Source organism: Schistocerca americana, chromosome 3 (genome assembly GCF_021461395.2).
Source record: "Schistocerca americana isolate TAMUIC-IGC-003095 chromosome 3, iqSchAmer2.1, whole genome shotgun sequence".
In the NCBI taxonomy this organism is placed as follows: domain Eukaryota; kingdom Metazoa; phylum Arthropoda; class Insecta; order Orthoptera; family Acrididae; genus Schistocerca; species Schistocerca americana.
In genome coordinates this window covers 571573901-571592864 of record NC_060121.1, presented here as the reverse complement: position 1 = coordinate 571592864, position 18964 = coordinate 571573901, and the positions used below count along the sequence as shown (strand labels likewise).

Here is an 18964-nt window from a genome sequence, read left to right as displayed (position 1 = left end):
CATCTAGACTGAGTATTCAGATTTTCTTGGTTCCTTACCACGTTGAGACTTCTCACATTCCATTAATCTAGTTAATTAATTCATTATTATGTTGTGCCTCAATATTTTTCCAGTGATCGATCTGTAAGAAACAAAACGGTTGTGATTCTAGCGTGTAGAATGAACATTCTTTATCTTGATGCCTAATTGACAATAGTTTTGCGAAGTAAGGGCTGGATGAAGAAGATAAAGTAAGCACTTCTCTTCGTTAACAATGGAAAAGACGTCAGCTTTCGTTCACTTTACGAGAAACAAGGGAGCACAGGCACCAACGTTCAAAACTTTGTTTACAAGCTTCTTTCAGCCACTAACACAAAAACACAGCCAAGAGACAATGCATGAATTCACGTGACTGTGTTTTACTCTTTCAAAATGGAACACACCTGTGCAGCAGCTGTATCGACAACAGGCTACCGAGAAATTTCAGCAGCTTGAAAACCTTGAGTGAAGGCCGAGGCACATTTAAAGGATCAGCCGTAATACGCAAAAGCGTCACTCGGGTTCTGCTCGCGAAGCTGACGAACCTATTGCCATGCTGCTGAACGTCAGAAAATTGTTTGGCATTCTCCTTCTTCAGTTCATCACCTATGGCCAGGTAACGTTTAGACTCGAGAAATTTTTGGAACACATTAGTTAACCGCAAACTTAAGGAAAGAAGACGTCATATTTGTGTACTGAAATGGTAGTAGTTCATAATGACTAGTGCTGTAGCTTTAGAGACCTAGAATAGTAGTTCTAGTGCTGTAAAATAGAATTTAGGAAATACACTCCTGGAAATGGAAAAAAGAACACATTGACACCGGTGTGTCAGACCCACCATACTTGCTCCGGACACTGCGAGAGGGCTGTACAAGCAATGATCACACGCACGGCACAGCGGACACACCAGGAACCGCGGTGTTGGCCGTCGAATGGCGCTAGCTGCGCAGCATTTGTGCACCGCCGCCGTCAGTGTCAGCCAGTTTGCCGTGGCATACGGAGCTCCATCGCAGTCTTTAACACTGGTAGCATGCCGCGACAGCGTGGACGTGAACCGTATGTGCAGTTGACGGACTTTGAGCGAGGGCGTATAGTGGGCATGCGGGAGGCCGGGTGGACGCACCGCCGAATTGCTCAACACGTGGGGCGTGAGGTCTCCACAGTACATCGATGTTGTCGCCAGTGGTCGGCGGAAGGTGCACGTGCCCGTCGACCTGGGACCGGACCGCAGCGATGCACGGATGCACGCCAAGACCGTAGGATCCTACGCAGTGCCGTAGGGGACCGCACCGCCACTTCCCAGCAAATTAGGGACACTGTTGCTCCTGGGGTATCGGCGAGGACCATTCGCAACCGTCTCCATGAAGCTGGGCTACGGTCCCGCACACCGTTAGGCCGTCTTCCGCTCACGCCCCAACATCGTGCAGCCCGCCTCCAGTGGTGTCGCGACAGGCGTGAATGGAGGGACGAATGGAGACGTGTCGTCTTCAGCGATGAGAGTCGCTTCTGCCTTGGTGCCAATGATGGTCGTATGCGTGTTTGGCGCCGTGCAGGTGAGCGCCACAATCAGGACTGCATACGACCGAGGCACACAGGGCCAACACCCGGCATCATGGTGTGGGGAGCGATCTCCTACACTGGCCGTACACCACTGGTGATCGTCGAGAGGATACTGAATAGTGCACGGTACATCCAAACCGTCATCGAACCCATCGTTCTACCATTCCTAGACCGGCAAGGGAACTTGCTGTTCCAACAGGACAATGCACGTCCGCATGTATCCCGTGCCACCCAACGTGCTCTAGAAGGTGTAAGTCAACTACCCTGGCCAGCAAGATCTCCGGATCTGTGCCCCATTGAGCATGTTTGGGACTGGATGAAGCGTCGTCTCACGCGGTCTGCACGTCCAGCACGAACGCTGGTCCAACTGAGGCGCCAGGTGGAAATGGCATGGCAAGCCGTTCCACAGGACTACATCCAGCATCTCTACGATCGTCTCCATGGGAGAATAGCAGCCTGCATTGCTGCGAAAGGTGGATATACACTGTACTAGTGCCGACATTGTGCATGCTCTGTTGCCTGTGTCTATGTGCCTGTGGTTCTGTCAGTGTGATCATGTGACGTATCTGACCCCAGGAATGTGTCAATAAAGTTTCCCCTTCCTGGGACAATGAATTCACGGTGTTCTTATTTCAATTTCCAGGAGTGTATAATGAATATGTCGTGATTTGAGAAAAAGTCGACAGATTTGTCGTAATTGTGAGTTTCTATAATGAAAGTGGGATATCTTCCAGATAACTGATGCATTGTGGACTGTTTGTATTAGTTTCTTCTAAACTTTTCTGAATGGTTACTGGTATGTTATCAACGCCGAAAGATAACCCGTTACATTGAGAATGGTCTTAAAGAGGATTTATTTACAGAATGGTTTTGAAAGCCCACTGGGTTACATTGCTGGTATTAGTGGGGAGCATAGAAATCGCCTTCTGAACGAAAGAAGGAGCAAATAGACACTACCCACCACTTACTGTAGAATGGGGCTATACTTACACATGAGACGTTGTTCTGGTTCTCCACTTATTACACATTATACACAAGAGAGCTGTGGCTATATTTATGTTAAGTATAATGAACTGCTGAAACTTGGTTCTTTAATTTACTGTATTTCACAATTTTGTTGCTATACTGCATGGCTGTAATGTGAAAGCATCTCTGAACAAGCATAAGTAGAATTAAAATGTGAAACCATTTCAGAAGACGAATATATGAGGGGGGGATAAGACAGTGGAGAAAATGGAGACAAAAGATGCAAGTTGGCAGTGAATTGAAACTGTTGCAAATTAGTAACATATTGTGTATTTAAAATCTTGAACATGCAGCAATCAGCAACAGTAGAATTATGGATACAATGGGACCACACATCCAACTAGTTGCACCTAAGTAAAGGTTTTAATCAACTTCTGACATGCAACTGGTTTGCTGTGTGGTTCTCGTCGTGTCCGTATTATGTATTTGAAAATAAAGTAATATCTGGAACCACTGGGGAAAGTTGACAACGAAGCAACTATTGAAACTGTCTACGAGTATCAGAACATATATACAGACTTTTGGAAAAGTATCACCCATACAATCCCTAAGATAGAAATGGTAGACAAGTGCTAGAACTGTCATACAATCAGCTTAACAGTTCATGCATCCATGTTCCTGACAATAGTAATATACAGAAGAATGCAAAAGATCAGTGGATTACAAACCAGCAGTATGTCAGTACCATACCAGGTATCCATAACTGTTTTCCGGAAATACTGGCCATGACTTGTCGTAATGGCTGAAAGTACTCGACTAAGTCGCCATCCACAATAGGTAGGATAACAGGATATTTTTGGGCAAATTTGTACTCCTATGCCACAGCCCGACATCGATTCGAGAGCAATGAAGAGAAGCTGGGATTAATTCCAGGTCGAACTGAAGAAAACGTTTGGTCACAACCAGCAACAAGTCCGCTTATCAGACGAAAATTGAAGAACCAGATCCAATGACAATGGGAAGCGATGCAATACCATTTTTCCCCATGCCACGTTATGAATCAGTATACGACAGAAGCTGGCAAAATCAAGGTCTTCATACCAGGAGTCACAAATGCATGTACCAAGCTCTTCCGGTAAAGGATGTCACAACTACTGAAGAATTTATTAGGTGGTACCAACTCATCGAGCAAATGCTACGAAGGGTCCCTGTGGCAGTTATTGAAGATCTCCGAGTCCTCGTCCCTCTTATATGCCATTAATAAGAGAAGAGATGAATGGACTTCACCAACTCGAACCTGCACCACAGAACAACCCAGCATCCTAAAAACGCAGATACAGCCAACTCCTCTGCCCAGTGTAACGCCCAACAGATGAACAGGTATTTCGAGGACAGAGAATACGCACCGTTACGTTTCTACTGATGATGCACTGGACACGTTGTATACTGCTGCAGAGAAATGTGACAAGTTTTTGACCATTACTACGCCGTTAGACATCAAACATTACAACAACTTTATTGAAGCCCATCAAATGCAGAGTATTAATAGTTGACCGGTAAAAGAAGCTCTCTGCTGTGTCTTGAACAAGTTACTCCCAAACACGTCGTAGCTGTTCCCCGTCGTCGTACAGACGTACCAGCATCTCGTCTGACCGCCGAATTCAGGAAAACTACCGGACGCGAAGCGACCGCGCGCGTAAGTGGGCCCGACAGGGATGAAAATCCGCCATGGACGACAATCACAAAGATACCAGAAAAAGTTTAACATTACTGTTTAACATCACGTCGACGATGAGAACGTTAGAGATGGGGCGCAAGATGTGGTAGGAAGTCAGCTGTGTCTATTCGAAGGAACCATCCTGGCATTTGCCTTAAACGATTTAGGAAAATCATGGAGAACCTAAATCAGGATCGCCGGATGTGGATTTGAAGCGTCATCCATCTGAATGTTAGTCTAGTGTGCTAACCGGTGCGCTATCTCTTTCGATCCCAAGGTGTCAGTAAATCACCCTGACGCCATCATCAACGACCAACCTGTTTGGTCGCTGGGCGACTCTGGGACTTCTCTTTCAGTAACCTAAAATGTTTATGTCACCAGCTAAATACAGATATGTTTCGTGATACGAAAGCGACTGCAGTAAAAGTTGCAAAAGGGAAATATGTCCAGCAGACCAGAACATGTACTGCAAGAATAACTATCAATGACAGAACACAGCCCTTCGAATTCGTGGTTTTGACAAAACGTAGTCATAATGCTGTTCTCAGATACGGGCATCAAAAGCAATCATAGACTATGGATAAACAGAGCTCTAGATTTACGGTGGTTGTTTGCCGTTGTAGATTTTTGCTATCCCTCCGCAATCAACGAGACGAGTTCCGGTCCTCAGTCTAGGTATTCAGTTAACTGTGAGGGTTTTATAGATTGCAAAAAGATACTCAGTCTCACAAAAGAAATCTACATGCTAGTGTTATTATTATAAGCATTGCAGAGAGACAAGAATAACTTCATGTTACTAACTATAACGAGAGGCCACGATTCTGTCCTGAAAGGATATTCGTAGGGACAGCTGAACCAGTCCGAGAATGGCAAGTTAGCGACTAGTAGTAGAGCAGTGCTCTACTACCACTGCAAACGACGCAGTAGAGGAAGCTACTGTCTAACTGAAAATGGGAATTGGCCTCACCAAGGACCAATGAGGATGATAGTTATCCATTCTCAACAAATTTTCGGATGCGTTCAAATCAACAATGGATAACATTGGTAATGTTATGGCTCATGGTAAAGAACCGAGAAACATCTACCAATAATCCAGATTTGAAACAAAGTGTCGCCTGCTCAACGACGTACAATTAGAGGCGATGTGGAAAAAATGCTTCAAGATGATATTATTGAACTCTCAGAGTTCACAGACTTCTAGTGAGCAAAAAGAACGGCACAAGGCGATTCTGCGCCGAGTCCCAGCCACAGTACAAAATCACAAAAAAGATCATCTACCGATTCCCGCATACTGACGATAACCTAGTCTGACAGAAGAAAGCCAAATACACACATCAAAAAAGGTTTTGCATCACCCTGGTTCCCAGAACTCCTGGAGATAGACGATGAATATGGATATTGTATCACAGACACAGTCCCTTTGATTGTTCAGAGATGTCACTAAAACCGGCCAAAGACGTAAACAACCATGCATGAGCAGCGCTTATTAGACGGAGGTGGTCCGACAGCCGATCAGTTCCAGTCATCCTATAAGGAAGGAGGTACACGGCTCGCGTTGTCTGTAGTTCAACTATACCTAGACGGTCAGGACCATGGTTCGATCGCGTCCTCATTGTTACTTGGTGCCAGGAAGGGCTTTCAACAAGGGAAGTGTCCAGGCGTCTGGGAGAGAACCAAAGAGACGCTGTTCGGACATGGAAGAGATACAGAGAGACAGGATCTGTCGATGACATGCCTCGCTCACGCAGCCCAACGGCTACTGCTGCAGTGGATGACCCCTACCTACGGATTATGGCGTGGAGGAACCCTGACAACAACGCCACCATGTTTAAACTGTGCGCAATAGTTTGCTTGATGCGCAAGCATATCGAGGTCCATCTTTGCAACCACACCATGCATCGCGGTACAGATGGGCCCAAAAACATGCCGAATGGACCGCACAGGATTGGAATCACGTTCTCTTCACCGATGAGTGTCGCATATGTCCTCAACCAGACAATCGTCAGAGACGTGTTTGGAGGCAACCTGGTCAGGCTGAACGCCTTAGACACACTGCCCAGCAAGTGTAACAAGTGGAGGTTCCCTGCTGTTTCGGGATGGCATTCTGTGGGGCCGACGTACGGCGCTGGTGGTCACGGAAGGCGCCGTAACGGCTGGACGATACGTGAATGTCATCCCCCTACCGATAGTGCAACCTCATCGACAGCATATTGGTGAGGCATTCGTCTTCATGGAGGACAATTCATTCCCCCATCGTGCACATCTTGTGAATAACGTCCTTCAGGATAACGATATCGCTCGGCTAGAGCGGCCAGCATGTTCCCCAGACGTGAACAAGCCTGGGATAGATTGAAAAGGGCTGTTTATGGACGACGTGACCCACCAACCACTCTGAGGGATACACACTGAATTGCCGTTGAGGAGTGGGACAATCTGGACCAACAGTGCCTTGATGAACTTGTGAATCGTATGCCACGACGAATACAGAAATGCATCAATGCAAGACGACGTGCAACTGGGTATCAGAGGTACCTGTGCATACAGCAATCTGGACCACCACCACTGGAGGTCTCGCTCTATGGTAGTACAATATGCAATGCCTGGTTTTCATGAGCAATAAAACGGCTGCAATGATGTTTACATTGATCTGTATTCCAATTGTCTGTTCGGGTTCCATAACTATGGGAACCGAGGTGACGCAAAACTTGTTTTGATGTGTGTATTTATCAACCTCGGACACGCAAACAGGTTCATGAGACTGACTGGGAAAAGATAAAAACTCGTGAAGGCCTCTATGAGTTCAAAGTAGGCCGTTTGTACTCTGTTAACACTCGAGACATCTTCGAACGTATGATGGACAACCTGTGCCGACAACTTAAATGGACAAACTGTCTTTGCAATTTGGATGACTATGTCTTTTTTTCTTTTTTTTCTTTTGAAACCTTTTAAGAACATATAAGCTGCCTGCAAAATGTGCTGAAGTGTGTTCAGAATTCAGGTCTCCACCTAAATCCGAAAAAGTGCCTCTTCATCAACCAATGAAAATCTTGGGGCATCTAGTGACTGGCCATAACCCGTCCTGCTCCAGAGAAGATAAGAACAGTCACAGAATTTTCGAGTCCCCAACACAATTGTGATGTGAGAAGCTCTCCTGTAATATGCTCACCCTACCGTCAATTCATGTAAGTGTCCTCTATTAATGTGCAGGGAGACACCAACATTCCTAGGAACAAGGTGCAAGGGAATCCTTCATTGTCCTTAATGAGGCGCTAACATATCCTTCAGTTAAAGCATTGTATGAATAGAATGCCAAGAAAGTAATTCACATTGACGCTAGCGGTTATAAGATAGCTGCAGTTCTAGTACGAATTCAGGAAGCTGCCGAAAAGGAGATAGCTTATGCTTCCAAGTATTCTCCAATACGAGATGAAGTACCAGTAGTAAGTAATGATCTCTGTGATTCAATGCAAGGAATGGATTTACGTTACCAATGTGAAATGCAACGAACACAATCCAAGATGGCGGCAGCCACGCACCTCCCCCATGTCTGTCATCTGACATATGGTCTTTCCCCACTCTTCCCTCTAGCTCCATCAACTTTTTCCCTCCCCCCAACTGTTTCCAACCAGTCACAGTGCAGTAATAAAAAAGAAAGATCCAATGAAAAATCGAACACGGCGAACTATATAGCCCAGTTGTGCATTATGCTCCACCCACCTCCACTCCTTTCCACTCAATCACAGCGAAATATTAAAGTGAGACACCAATAAATAAATAAAATAAATTTAAAATACCTGACTACCTGAATTGGGCTCTGTACACTCCCCTTACTCGTTATTTCATGCCAATCGGTACATAGTATTAAAGCGATGCCGAACTCAAAGATATGCATCATTTCCGTGAATATACATAAAACTGTGTAGTACTAAAATGATACAATATAATATAATAATATAAAGGTAAAATATATGCATTATTTCCATGGTGTGTACTTAAAATTGTGAACAAATACACACTTCTGTCGCTACCTTTTCACTTGAAAGTCTAAGATAATTATGCACACACACACATAACTGGCATAAAATTGAATAAGAGAGAGCCACCCTCAGCGACATCCATGAACAACTGCTGAGGCGGGTGTTTGTAGATTAGATATTCTGGTGGTTTGGAGGAGACATAGTTATGCGTCACGGGCTGGAGCGCCTCTTGTGACATGCTTATGGAGTTTGGGTACCGACAATGGTACCAAAATTAGTGTGCAGCATCGCCGAATTGCGTAAGATGCCAGCAAGAAGCAGTACCTGGAACCAGTACGAGATGTGTGACACTGTTGCAATGTGCACACATCAAGGAGTTTGTCTACTGTGATTGTGACCGTTTGTGTCCATGCAACAGAGTGCAGGGGGGTTCCACCGCAAGTGACACTGAGTCTAATCTTGGGATGCTGTTACTTTTTGCCTATGACTAAAGATACTGAACATTCTGTCAGCCATAGCCAAGCGCCATCTGTTTGGCTCTGTCTCATTCGCAATTAAACTGAGCTGTAGGTCTCTTGGTAGGTTGATCAACAACAAGGTTCACAGCGTGGCATGCGATATAAAAGGTGAATCAGCTGCGGTGTGGAGGCAGAGCCAGAAATGGAAGATTGTACAATCACCATGTCTGATCTCGTACATGACATTTCGAGAGTTGCTGTTCCCACATACAGGACTATCTTCTGTAACAGCACTGCCTTGGGTGTCTCATGTCTATTCCCAGCAGGAGGCAGCTTGATGATATCATAGTTCAGAGTGGCTGTCCAGGTCACTGAACGTATGCATATACTTTGACTGGTCGTCGAAAATGCTGTTTGTCTGAAGAAAATACTCGATGTTCGTTAACCACATGCTCAGATTCTTGGCGTCGAAAAGTGGCAGTTTGAGCTGAACGCTACATGAACATCTCGGTTTACCAGTGGTCGCATTATGTTCGTGAAGTATGTGGGCAAGATGGCTGCCGATTGTTCATGTGTAGTTGGTTGTAGGATGGCGAATTGCGAATGTTGAAATACGTTGTGTGATGTGTGGAAGACACAGGTGATATGAGCGTAGTGTTTATTTATTTATTTATTGCCAAATTATAGACCTGTTACCTGATGTTTAAAACAGATCGTACATCTTACAATTTTCGTTTTTCATTCTTTGTAAATAAAACGTAGTGTTGCAGACATGGTTAGAATCGAGGAGACCCTCAAAGGGCTCTACGTAATTCACTGGATATAAATCAGTTAATAGGTTCACAGTATCCGCCATTGTTGATGCGGCATCATGCCACTGTTGACTATTGGTAACGAAAACATACAGTATTCAAAGTCGGTTTCACACACTGTCCAAACCGATCGTACACTGTATTCTTGCGAGCAGCATCTGTTGATCTACGTAGAATAGCTGGTGCATGATGGCCACGTTATCACTACACAGCAAACACGATGGACTTCAGAGAAGAACTTGAGTGTATTCGTGGTTGATGTTAGGTCTCCAGTGTGCAAATTGGGATACTACGGCAGTAGTAAGCCACCGTCGATGATAAGAATACTCTTTATTAAGCTGAGCATTAGAACAGGCCGTCTCGTCTATCACATTCCAGCTCACACCGAAGACTGTCCCAAAGATCTACCACACCACCATGTTTTGTCTCTCTGAGACGAAAGTCCCCACAACCGTATACAAAACTAAGGTCGTTTGCTACCCCTGTGGGATCAACTTGAGTACTGGCACTAACGTGCATACTAATAAACAAATACATACTTGAATCTTACAGCTAGGTCATCAGGCAATTCACTTCATTCAGGGTCGTCGGTAGTATATGTGTTTTAGAGTTTTGCGGAGAATGTAGTTTAGAAACCTTTTATAAGATTTTCTCGTAGTACCTTACACACGAAATACAATACGTCATGGGAATTATAGAATGTCAAGTGACCTTTATTCACATGACACACGAACGTCTGACATATTTCACTTACACCATACACACAAGATTTGAAAGTCAGGTTACCTCTCTTCACAGGAGTCCACAAGAAAAGACAGTACTTGCTACATAATTATTTTTTTTAAATTTTTACGCAAGGACTGAGATCTAAACTATGTATGAGGCAGTCCATCAAGATGCTCTGGGCAAGTGAGTGCAATGTTATTAAATCCACACCAGAGGAATTAGGACGCGTCGTGCTTACAACCAGTAAGAATGTAGCTTTAATTTATGACATATCTGATGTAAGAGTGAATACTAACCAAGCTACATTGTACACTGAAATACGATTTCCAATGGTAGGAATTAAAGTGCAATAGCAATGTTACACGATACATTCATATCTGATAAAATGGAATACAAATGGAAAATAGATACAGATACAAACTCACGAAGTGTTATTAGTTTCTAGATGAAGAGATGCTCTTGCCATTATTTCTGTAGCATATTTAAAAGATTGTATTGGTGAAAATGTTATTATTTCTGGTACAACATGTGAAATGCAGTGCCGCGCGGGGTTAGCCGAGCGGTCTTAGGCGCTGCAGTCATGGACTGTGGGGCTGGTCCCAGCGGAGGTTCGAGTCCTCCCTCGGGCATGTGTGCGTGTGTTTGTCCTTAGGTTAATTTAGGTTATGTAGTGTGTAAGCTTAGGGATTGATGACCTCAGCAGTTAAGTCCCATAAGGTTTCACACACATTTGAACATTTTTTTGAACAAATAAAGCAGACATAAAACTTGTTCTTGGTCTGTGAGCATAGTTTTTTGGGCTAACTGGTTTTGGTATCAATTTCCAACATGACAACGGAGATGATGGCAAAAACCTTTGTCAAACAGCATTGCCTTTTGTAACTACTTGCGCTACTTTTGCTTCCAGTGAGCACTGTGAGTGAAGTTGTGACTACAGTCCGCAGCTCGTGGTCGTGCGGTAGCGTTCTCGCTTCCCACGCCGGGTTCCCGGGTTCGATTCCGGGCGGGGTCAGGGATTTTCTCTGCCTCGTGATGACTTGGTGTTGTGGGGTGTCCTTAGGTTAGTTAGGTTTAAGTAGTTCTAAGTTCTAGGGGATTGATGACAATAGATGTTAAGTCCCATAGTGCTCAGAGCCATTTGTGACTACAGGTTTACATGAAAGTAAATTTAGTAGAAATCCCTCCTTTTAGAATTTGGTCCTTCCCAGAACCCCCAAGACACCCCACACATCCAACTTCTACATTCTCCGCAAAATCCACAAATCTTACAGTCATTGGCAACTCATTGTTACAGATTGTTCTGTCCCCAATAAAAGAATTTCGGTCCTCGTTGACCAACAGGAATCTAACCAGTCGCCTGTTATCTAGCTTCCCACGTCAAAAATACCACCTCTTCCTTCACTGACTTCCACCATTCCTGCCACTTTTACTATTGACGTCACTTCCCTGTACATCAGTATCTCTCACGTTCATGGTCTTGCTTTTACTGAAAACTACCTTCCCAAACATCCCTCAGACTCTGAACCCACAACCTGATTCCTCATACATCTTACCAACTTTATCCTAGCTTACAACTAATTCCCCTTTGAAGGGAAGGCATACAAACACCTGCCACTGCGCCCTGAATTGAAACACATCCTACCCAAGAGCGTCCCCACCCCTTGTAAGGTGGTGTCCCATTGCCAACCCAACGTCACTGAGTCCCAACTTCAGCACCATGCCACAGGGACTGATATCCCTGTGGAAGACCCAGGTGCAAGACCTGCCCAATCCATGCATCCAGCCCTTTCTATCCCATTCCTGTCACTGGCTTATCCTACCCGCATCAGAGACTAGGCCCCCTATGAAAGCAGCCATGTCATGTAGCAGCAATCATTGCAGAGCTTCTTATCTTGGTATGACTACCAACTAGTTGTCCACCATGACGAATGACCAACGTCAATCTTTGGCCAGAAGTGTGGTAGACCACTCTGTGACACATGTAGCTGAATATTACATGCTCAATTTCAATGTCTTTTTCACAACCAGATCCAGCTGGATCCTCCCCTCTGCCATCAGCTTTTCGGAATTGCACAGCTGGGAATTATTCTTACAAAACATTCTCTGTTCCTCAAATTATCCTGTCCTTCACCTGCAGTAACTTACTGTCCTCACACCCTCCACACAACCGTCTCTGCCCCATCTATCCTACCACTAGCTTCCTGTTCACGTCCACTCACTTTCATTTTGTACTGCCTTATACCTACACATCTGCCCATCTTTCCCATTCCCTGCAACTCTCCTTTTCAGGTGTCCTTCCGCCGGTCCCCCACCACCGGGCCTCCTTCGACGCTGCGCCTTGTTAAGCCTCCATCTGCTCCGTTAACTCTCGACCACACAGCGCTCTTCCCTCCCCCTAACCCCTGCCCTGATACCCCACATACTTACCTGCCACACTCCACGTTGCTACTTTCGTTCACTGTGACAACTGTATTCCGGTACAAACTGCTGGAGATGGCACTAATGTGTGCGTGAGGTGTGCTTGCTTGTATGAATGTGCATCTGTATTTTCCTTTCTGGTGAATGCTAAATGAGTAACAGTCTTTTCGTTGTGGCTATCTGCATCTCAACAAATTGTCTGTAGAGTCACTAGCAATCTATCGTTTTCCTGATATTGTTAGCAGTCAACATCACGTGTTCACTGACGGGGATGAAAATGTGGAGCACAAATAGATAAAATGGAAAAGTATCGTTCCGTATGCCTTAGACAAGCATGTTTCGAAAAGGATTTTAATGGATGGGAAAGATCCACCATGGTTTAATAGCCGTGTAATAACACAGAAGAAAGCTTTATCGCAAAGACAAGTCAAAACCAAGCGGACAAAAAAAAGCCGAACAAAGCGACAACGAAAATTAGGAGAGCAACGAAAAGAATCGTTCAGTGACTTCGAAAGCAAAATTTTGCCAATTGATCTGACTTAAAACTCTACGAAATTCTGGTCTTTTACAAAATCAGCAAGCGTATGTAAATAATCTATTCAGTCACTCTTTGGCTGTACTCAGAAGAAAACGGAAGATGACAGACAGGAGTCCGAAATACTGAATTTGGTCTTCCGAATCCGTTTCATCGTGGAAAACAGTACTATAACAGATTAGTAGTGGAAAGGCTTCTAGACCAGTGAGATTGTACAGAGATTATGCGAAAGGAATTGCTAGGTGGCTGGCGACTGGAAAAAAAGCGCAAGTAAGTGCCATTTTCAAGAAGGGCTTAGGACAGATTGACTTAATTATGGATCTACATCACTAACGTCAGTCTGTTTAGAATTGTGGAACACGTTTCAAGCTCAGGTATCGTGACGTTTTTGAAGAACAGAAACATCCTCTATCAAAATTAACATGGATTCTGCAAGCAGAGATTTTGCGAAACTCAACTCTCTCTGTTCCTCCATGAGATCCGCAGCATTGCAGATATCGGCGCACCGTTAATGTCATGACCCACGACTTCAGGAAGGCGTTTGAAACAGTTCTGAATTGTCGCTTTTTGGGAAAAAAACCACGAGTTTACCCTGTATCGGAAGAGATTTGCGATTGGAAAGACTTCCTTACAGATAGAACTCAACACGTCGCTCTTAATGAGGTAAAATAGTCAAAAGTAAGGGTAGTTTCAGGAGTATCGCAAGGAACTGTGACAGGGCCATACCTGTTTACGTTATCTATAAATGATCTAGAAGATAACGTTGAAAGTTCCATAAAGCTGTTGGCAGATGATGCAGTTGTCTATAAGACGTTAATAATAATAATGGCGTGTGACGAGGGCCTCCCGTCGGGTAGACCGCTCGCCTGGTGCAAGTCTTTCGATTTGACGCCACTTCGGCGACCTCCGTATCGATGGGGATGAAATGATGATGATTAGGACAACACAACACCCAGTCCCTGAGCGGAGAAAATCTCCGACCCAGCCGGGAATCGGATTGACAGTCTGTCGCGCTGACCACTTTTTTTTATTTTTTTTAAATTCATTTTGTTCATCGTTGATCGTTGTGTTTGGTCGTTGCGGACGTCACAATGACATCCGTTCAAGTTCGTTTGTTGATCCTTCCATTCAGTTTTTTTTTTCTTTTTATTACAGAGGCCAACCGGCTCTCTGTCCGAACACGCTGAGATACCGTGCCGGCTAAAAGTATATGATTTAAGTAAGCACTTTCAACTGCAGTGGTGGTAAGAGTTTCACCGATTTCGAACCGACAGTTTCATCTTCGTACTGCTTTTACTGTTGTTGACATTGCTTGTTTGTTGAAACAACAACAAAATGAAATATATATGTGAAGAGCCATCTGAAGATGAACCTGTCTATTCGAAAACCGGTGACGACAATATTATCGAAAAAATAGCGTTGTTAAAAATGCTGGTAGCTGTTTCCTTCTTTTCAAGTAAAAGTAGTATCTAGTGAGATCCTGGTTCGTTATATACACACATCAAAAAAACTATTGCATCACCTCGGTTCCCAGAGTTCCGAAATCTGAACAGAAAATTGGAATAGAGATCAACACAAACATCACTTCCATCCTTTTTATTGTTCATGAAAACCACAAATTGCAATTTGTACCACCATACAGCGAGACCTTTAGAGGTGGTGGTCAGATTGCTGTAGACACCGGTACCACTAATAACCAGTAGGACGTCCTCTTGCATTGATGCATGCCTGTATTCGTCGTGGCATACTATCCACAAGTTCATCAAGGCACTGTTGGTCCAGACTGTCCCTCTCCTCAACGGCGATTCTTCGTAGATTCCTCAGAGTGGTTCGTGGGTCACGTCGTCCATAAACAGCTCTTTTCAATCTATCCGAGGCAAGTTCGATAGGGCTCATGTCTGGAGAACATGCTGGCCACTCTAGTCGAGCGATGTCGTTATCCTGAAGGAAGTCTTTCACAAGATGTGCACGTTGGGGGCGCGACTTGTCGTCCATGAAGACGAATGCCCCGCCAATCTATCGGTAGGAGGATGGCATTCACGTACCGCACAGCCGTTACGTCGCCTTCCATGATTACCAGTGGCGTACGTTGGCCCCACATAATACCACCCCAAAACAGCAGGGAATCCCCACCTTGCTGCACTCGCTGGACAGTGTGTCTAAGGCGTTCAGCCTGACCGGGTTGCCTCCAAACACGTCTCCGACGATTGTCTGGTTGAAAGCATATGCGACACTCATCGGTGAAGAGAACGAGATGCCAATCCTGAGCGGTCCATGCGGCATGTTGTTGGGCCCTTCTGTACCGCGCTGCATGATGTCGTGTTGCAAAGATGGATCTCGCCATGGACGTCGGGAGTGAAGTTACGCATCATGCAGCCTATTGCGCACAGTTTGAGTCGTAACACGACGTCCTACGGCTCCATGAAAGACATTATTCAACATGATGGCGTTGCTGTCAGGGTTCCTTCGAGCCATAATCTGTAGGTAGGGATCATTCAACTGCAGTAGTAGCCCTTGGACGGCCTGAGCGAGGCATGTCATCGACAGTTCCTGTCTCTCTGTATCTCTTCCATGTCCTAACAACATCACTTTGGTTCACACCGGGACGTCTGCAAATTTCCCTTGTTGAGAGCCGTTCCTGGCCCAAGTAACAAAGAGGACGCGATCGAACCGCAGTACTGACCGTCTAGGCATGGTTGAACTACAGACAACACGAGCCGTGTACCTCCTTCCTTGTGGAATAACTTTAACTGATGGGCTATCGGACCCCCTCCGTCTAATAGGTGCTGCTCATGCATGGTTGTTTACATCTTTGGGCAGGTTTCGTGACATCTCTGAACAGTCAAAGGGACTGTGTCTGTGATACAATATCCACAGTCAACGTCTATCTTCAGGATTTCTGGAAACTGCCGTGATGCAAAACTTTTTTTGATCTGTGTATAACAAGAAATTTTTGATCATACAAGACAAGTGAGTGACATGCTCTTTGTTTTCTCTAAATTTGTAATATAACTGACTGCAGAGTTTGGCCACTGTGCACTGTGAAAACACTGGCACAGTCAAAACAACAAATGGAGTATATAACAGATTATATTTGTCACTTGTGGACAACCTGACCGTGGAAAAAGTCGTTGTACCGTGAGAGATCGTGAAATTTAAATCAAGACTAAGGTGAACGATTATTATTTTTTTCTCCAGTAATGGTCGTAAACCATACTAAACCTAACAAAGAGCAAAGGTCTCTAAAACTCAGACCAAATTACAAAACCACACTAACACCATGGGGAGGCACCAGCAATCGTGGAATATTGTATGGAGAAAGCGCAACATGAACTGCTCATCTGAACAGCTCACGAAATCAAACTTAAAGAAACAACAAAATGCCACAAATTACAACCAATCTGTGGTGGTTACATTTCTCCAAATCAGCTAGCTTCTGCCAATAAGCACCAGATGGTCCACAGAGGTGACTTTCTCTCAAAGATAGCCAGGAGAGGAATGCTCAGAATCTAAGTTTACGGCCCTCCAATTTCTACTTTCAAGTACTTTACATGGAGGAGATGACTCAATGCTGTTTCCGATTTGGAGGACGAGTATATTGTTTATTTCACAGTGAAACGGGGGAACACACACAGAAACTTCCTGGTCTTTGCATTCAAAACGCTCATTGAGAAAGATGAGTTTGGTACCAGCCAGGAGCAGTGTTTGCTCCACTGGTCGGGCCATTTGCACCTACTGTGATGGGAGGGTAACTCAGTTTGATTGGATAACCAAAATTTAGAAGCAAAAGCAACTTTCCTCCTCAAGCAGGCCTCAGTATATTGACCTTTGTAGTTCATGTAGAAAAGGGAAAAATGTGCAAATCAGGTGTGACAGTGACAGTGCAGTACCCCTGCCCAGAGCTAGTCCTGGGCGCCAACTCTGTCCGTAATACCATGAAGCAGAAAACAGCCTCACTTCCACGTTCCACGAAAACTGCCCATCTCCCAGGGGAGGCGTGCCTCTCCTAGTTATATTCACTGACTGCCTTGTAAGGACAACAAGGCCTTGAGACCACACCATTAGTGCCCCATTCCATTGCGAAAAATGCAAAGTTTTCTCCAAAGCAAACGGAATGAAGTATGCACAGTATAATAACCCTGAAGCATAGGCATAGAATGAAACAACATCACATAGCATATGTGACAGTAATGTCAAAAACGAGTCAACTGCTGCTTCAAATCCAAAGTGGTGTCTTGGTGAGGATTGGTTTATTGAATGTCGAAGTAGACATGTTGATAAGAAAATTGTTCCGATAATTACATGTAGACCATGAAATCCTGTTGCAACAAAGAATGTTGATCCATAAACTGCGTCTGCAATGGTGAAGGGTGCTTCTCAATATTCATATACAACCACAGTCTCGAAATGACAGTTTTCTACAAAATAACTCTAGTTTGAATATTTCATTACATTATGAGTGATGTCTGTGAGAATTTAGTATTTCTTTCTTTCAGTTCACATCACAAACTTTGTAAGATTACCCATAGAACTTTACATACACGTCTAACAATTTATTATATGATGCACTTCTTGTAAGCCACTCATATTTGTAATGTATTCTATAGGGTGAAAGTTACTTAAAATGACAACCTTTTGGAGGTTGCACGGGACACCAAAACAAATATTTTTGCCTGCTGTCGTAATTTCCTGTGAGCATTTTTTTAATTCAGTAGACGGTCTATTCGCTGTTCAGTTGAAACGTCGGATTTGTTGTTGGAACGATTCTTGCTGTAATGGTAGAAGTCCTACGTCACTCTTCAGTTGTAATAGCTGTCTCACATTCACATTTAAAAGTTGTACGTTCTGGCCCAGCACAGCACTTGTTTACTAATGGACCGATACATTTTGAATGACTACACTGACGTGGTTGGTGTTAATTACATAGTGAGCTACAATGTTCGAACAGAGAGTTTATCAATAACAATATCCTAGTTGCCGTACCGCACAATATCTGAGGTATACTGCTGCGTAGCAATAGCTGAGTGAGGCTGGGTCATTTAGCAGAGTACGTGGACAGGTACTAAGTCGTACAGTGTGGACTCGCCAATTTGAGGAATCTGTCCTCCGAGCGTGGAGCAAGATCATTCCGCCATCACTTGTTCAACTGCGGGCAACGTGGGGACCAATAAGACGAATGTCAGAAACGTCCTTCATGATCAATATTGTTACATCCATTACACTTATGGCGTGTGTACAATGTGGAACCAGATGATTATCCACTTAGAGCACAATTTTCGCAGTCGTACCTGGAACAGTATCAAATGCATACTGAATTTCCAACCTCTGCTGTGTTTACAGATGCAGCAACGTTTGGGTGTGATCGGTTCTTCAACTTCCACAATGTGCATATTTCTTGTGAGCTTAACACACATGTCACATTTACTCGCGCTCTTCAAGTGCGTGAATGTATGGGCAGGTATTGTTGGTGACTGTTTAATTTGCCCATTTATCTCCTACCTAGGCCATTAACCAGCCGGCTTTATTACAATTTCCTCGCCAGAGCATTGCCGGAATTGCCGGGTGACGTGGCACTCTCTACAAGACAGCACGTGCGGTTCGAGTACGATGTGGCGCCCGCACATTTCAGTCGTCCTGTTTATCAGAAAAGTTGGTTGGCAGAGGTGGTCCATTATCGTGATCTACTACCATGTCCTACTTGATTCCCCGATTTGATCCCTCTGAATGTTTGGTCTGGGAAGAGATGTGCAACTTAGTTTAAAAAAATCCTGTTGAAT

General features: G+C 44.4%; 1 protein-coding gene across 1 annotated transcript in view; it reads left to right on the top strand.

The window, feature by feature from the left end:
• The first annotated feature begins 518 nt into the window (after nt 1-518).
• LOC124607159 (pyrethroid hydrolase Ces2e-like) overlaps nt 519-18964 on the top strand; it is a 103867-nt gene continuing 85421 nt past the window's right edge. The window contains exon 1 of the mRNA XM_047139372.1: nt 519-634. Within this exon, the coding sequence (XP_046995328.1) occupies nt 572-634 (63 nt within the window). The 5' untranslated portion in view covers nt 519-571. The remainder of the gene's footprint in view (nt 635-18964) is intronic.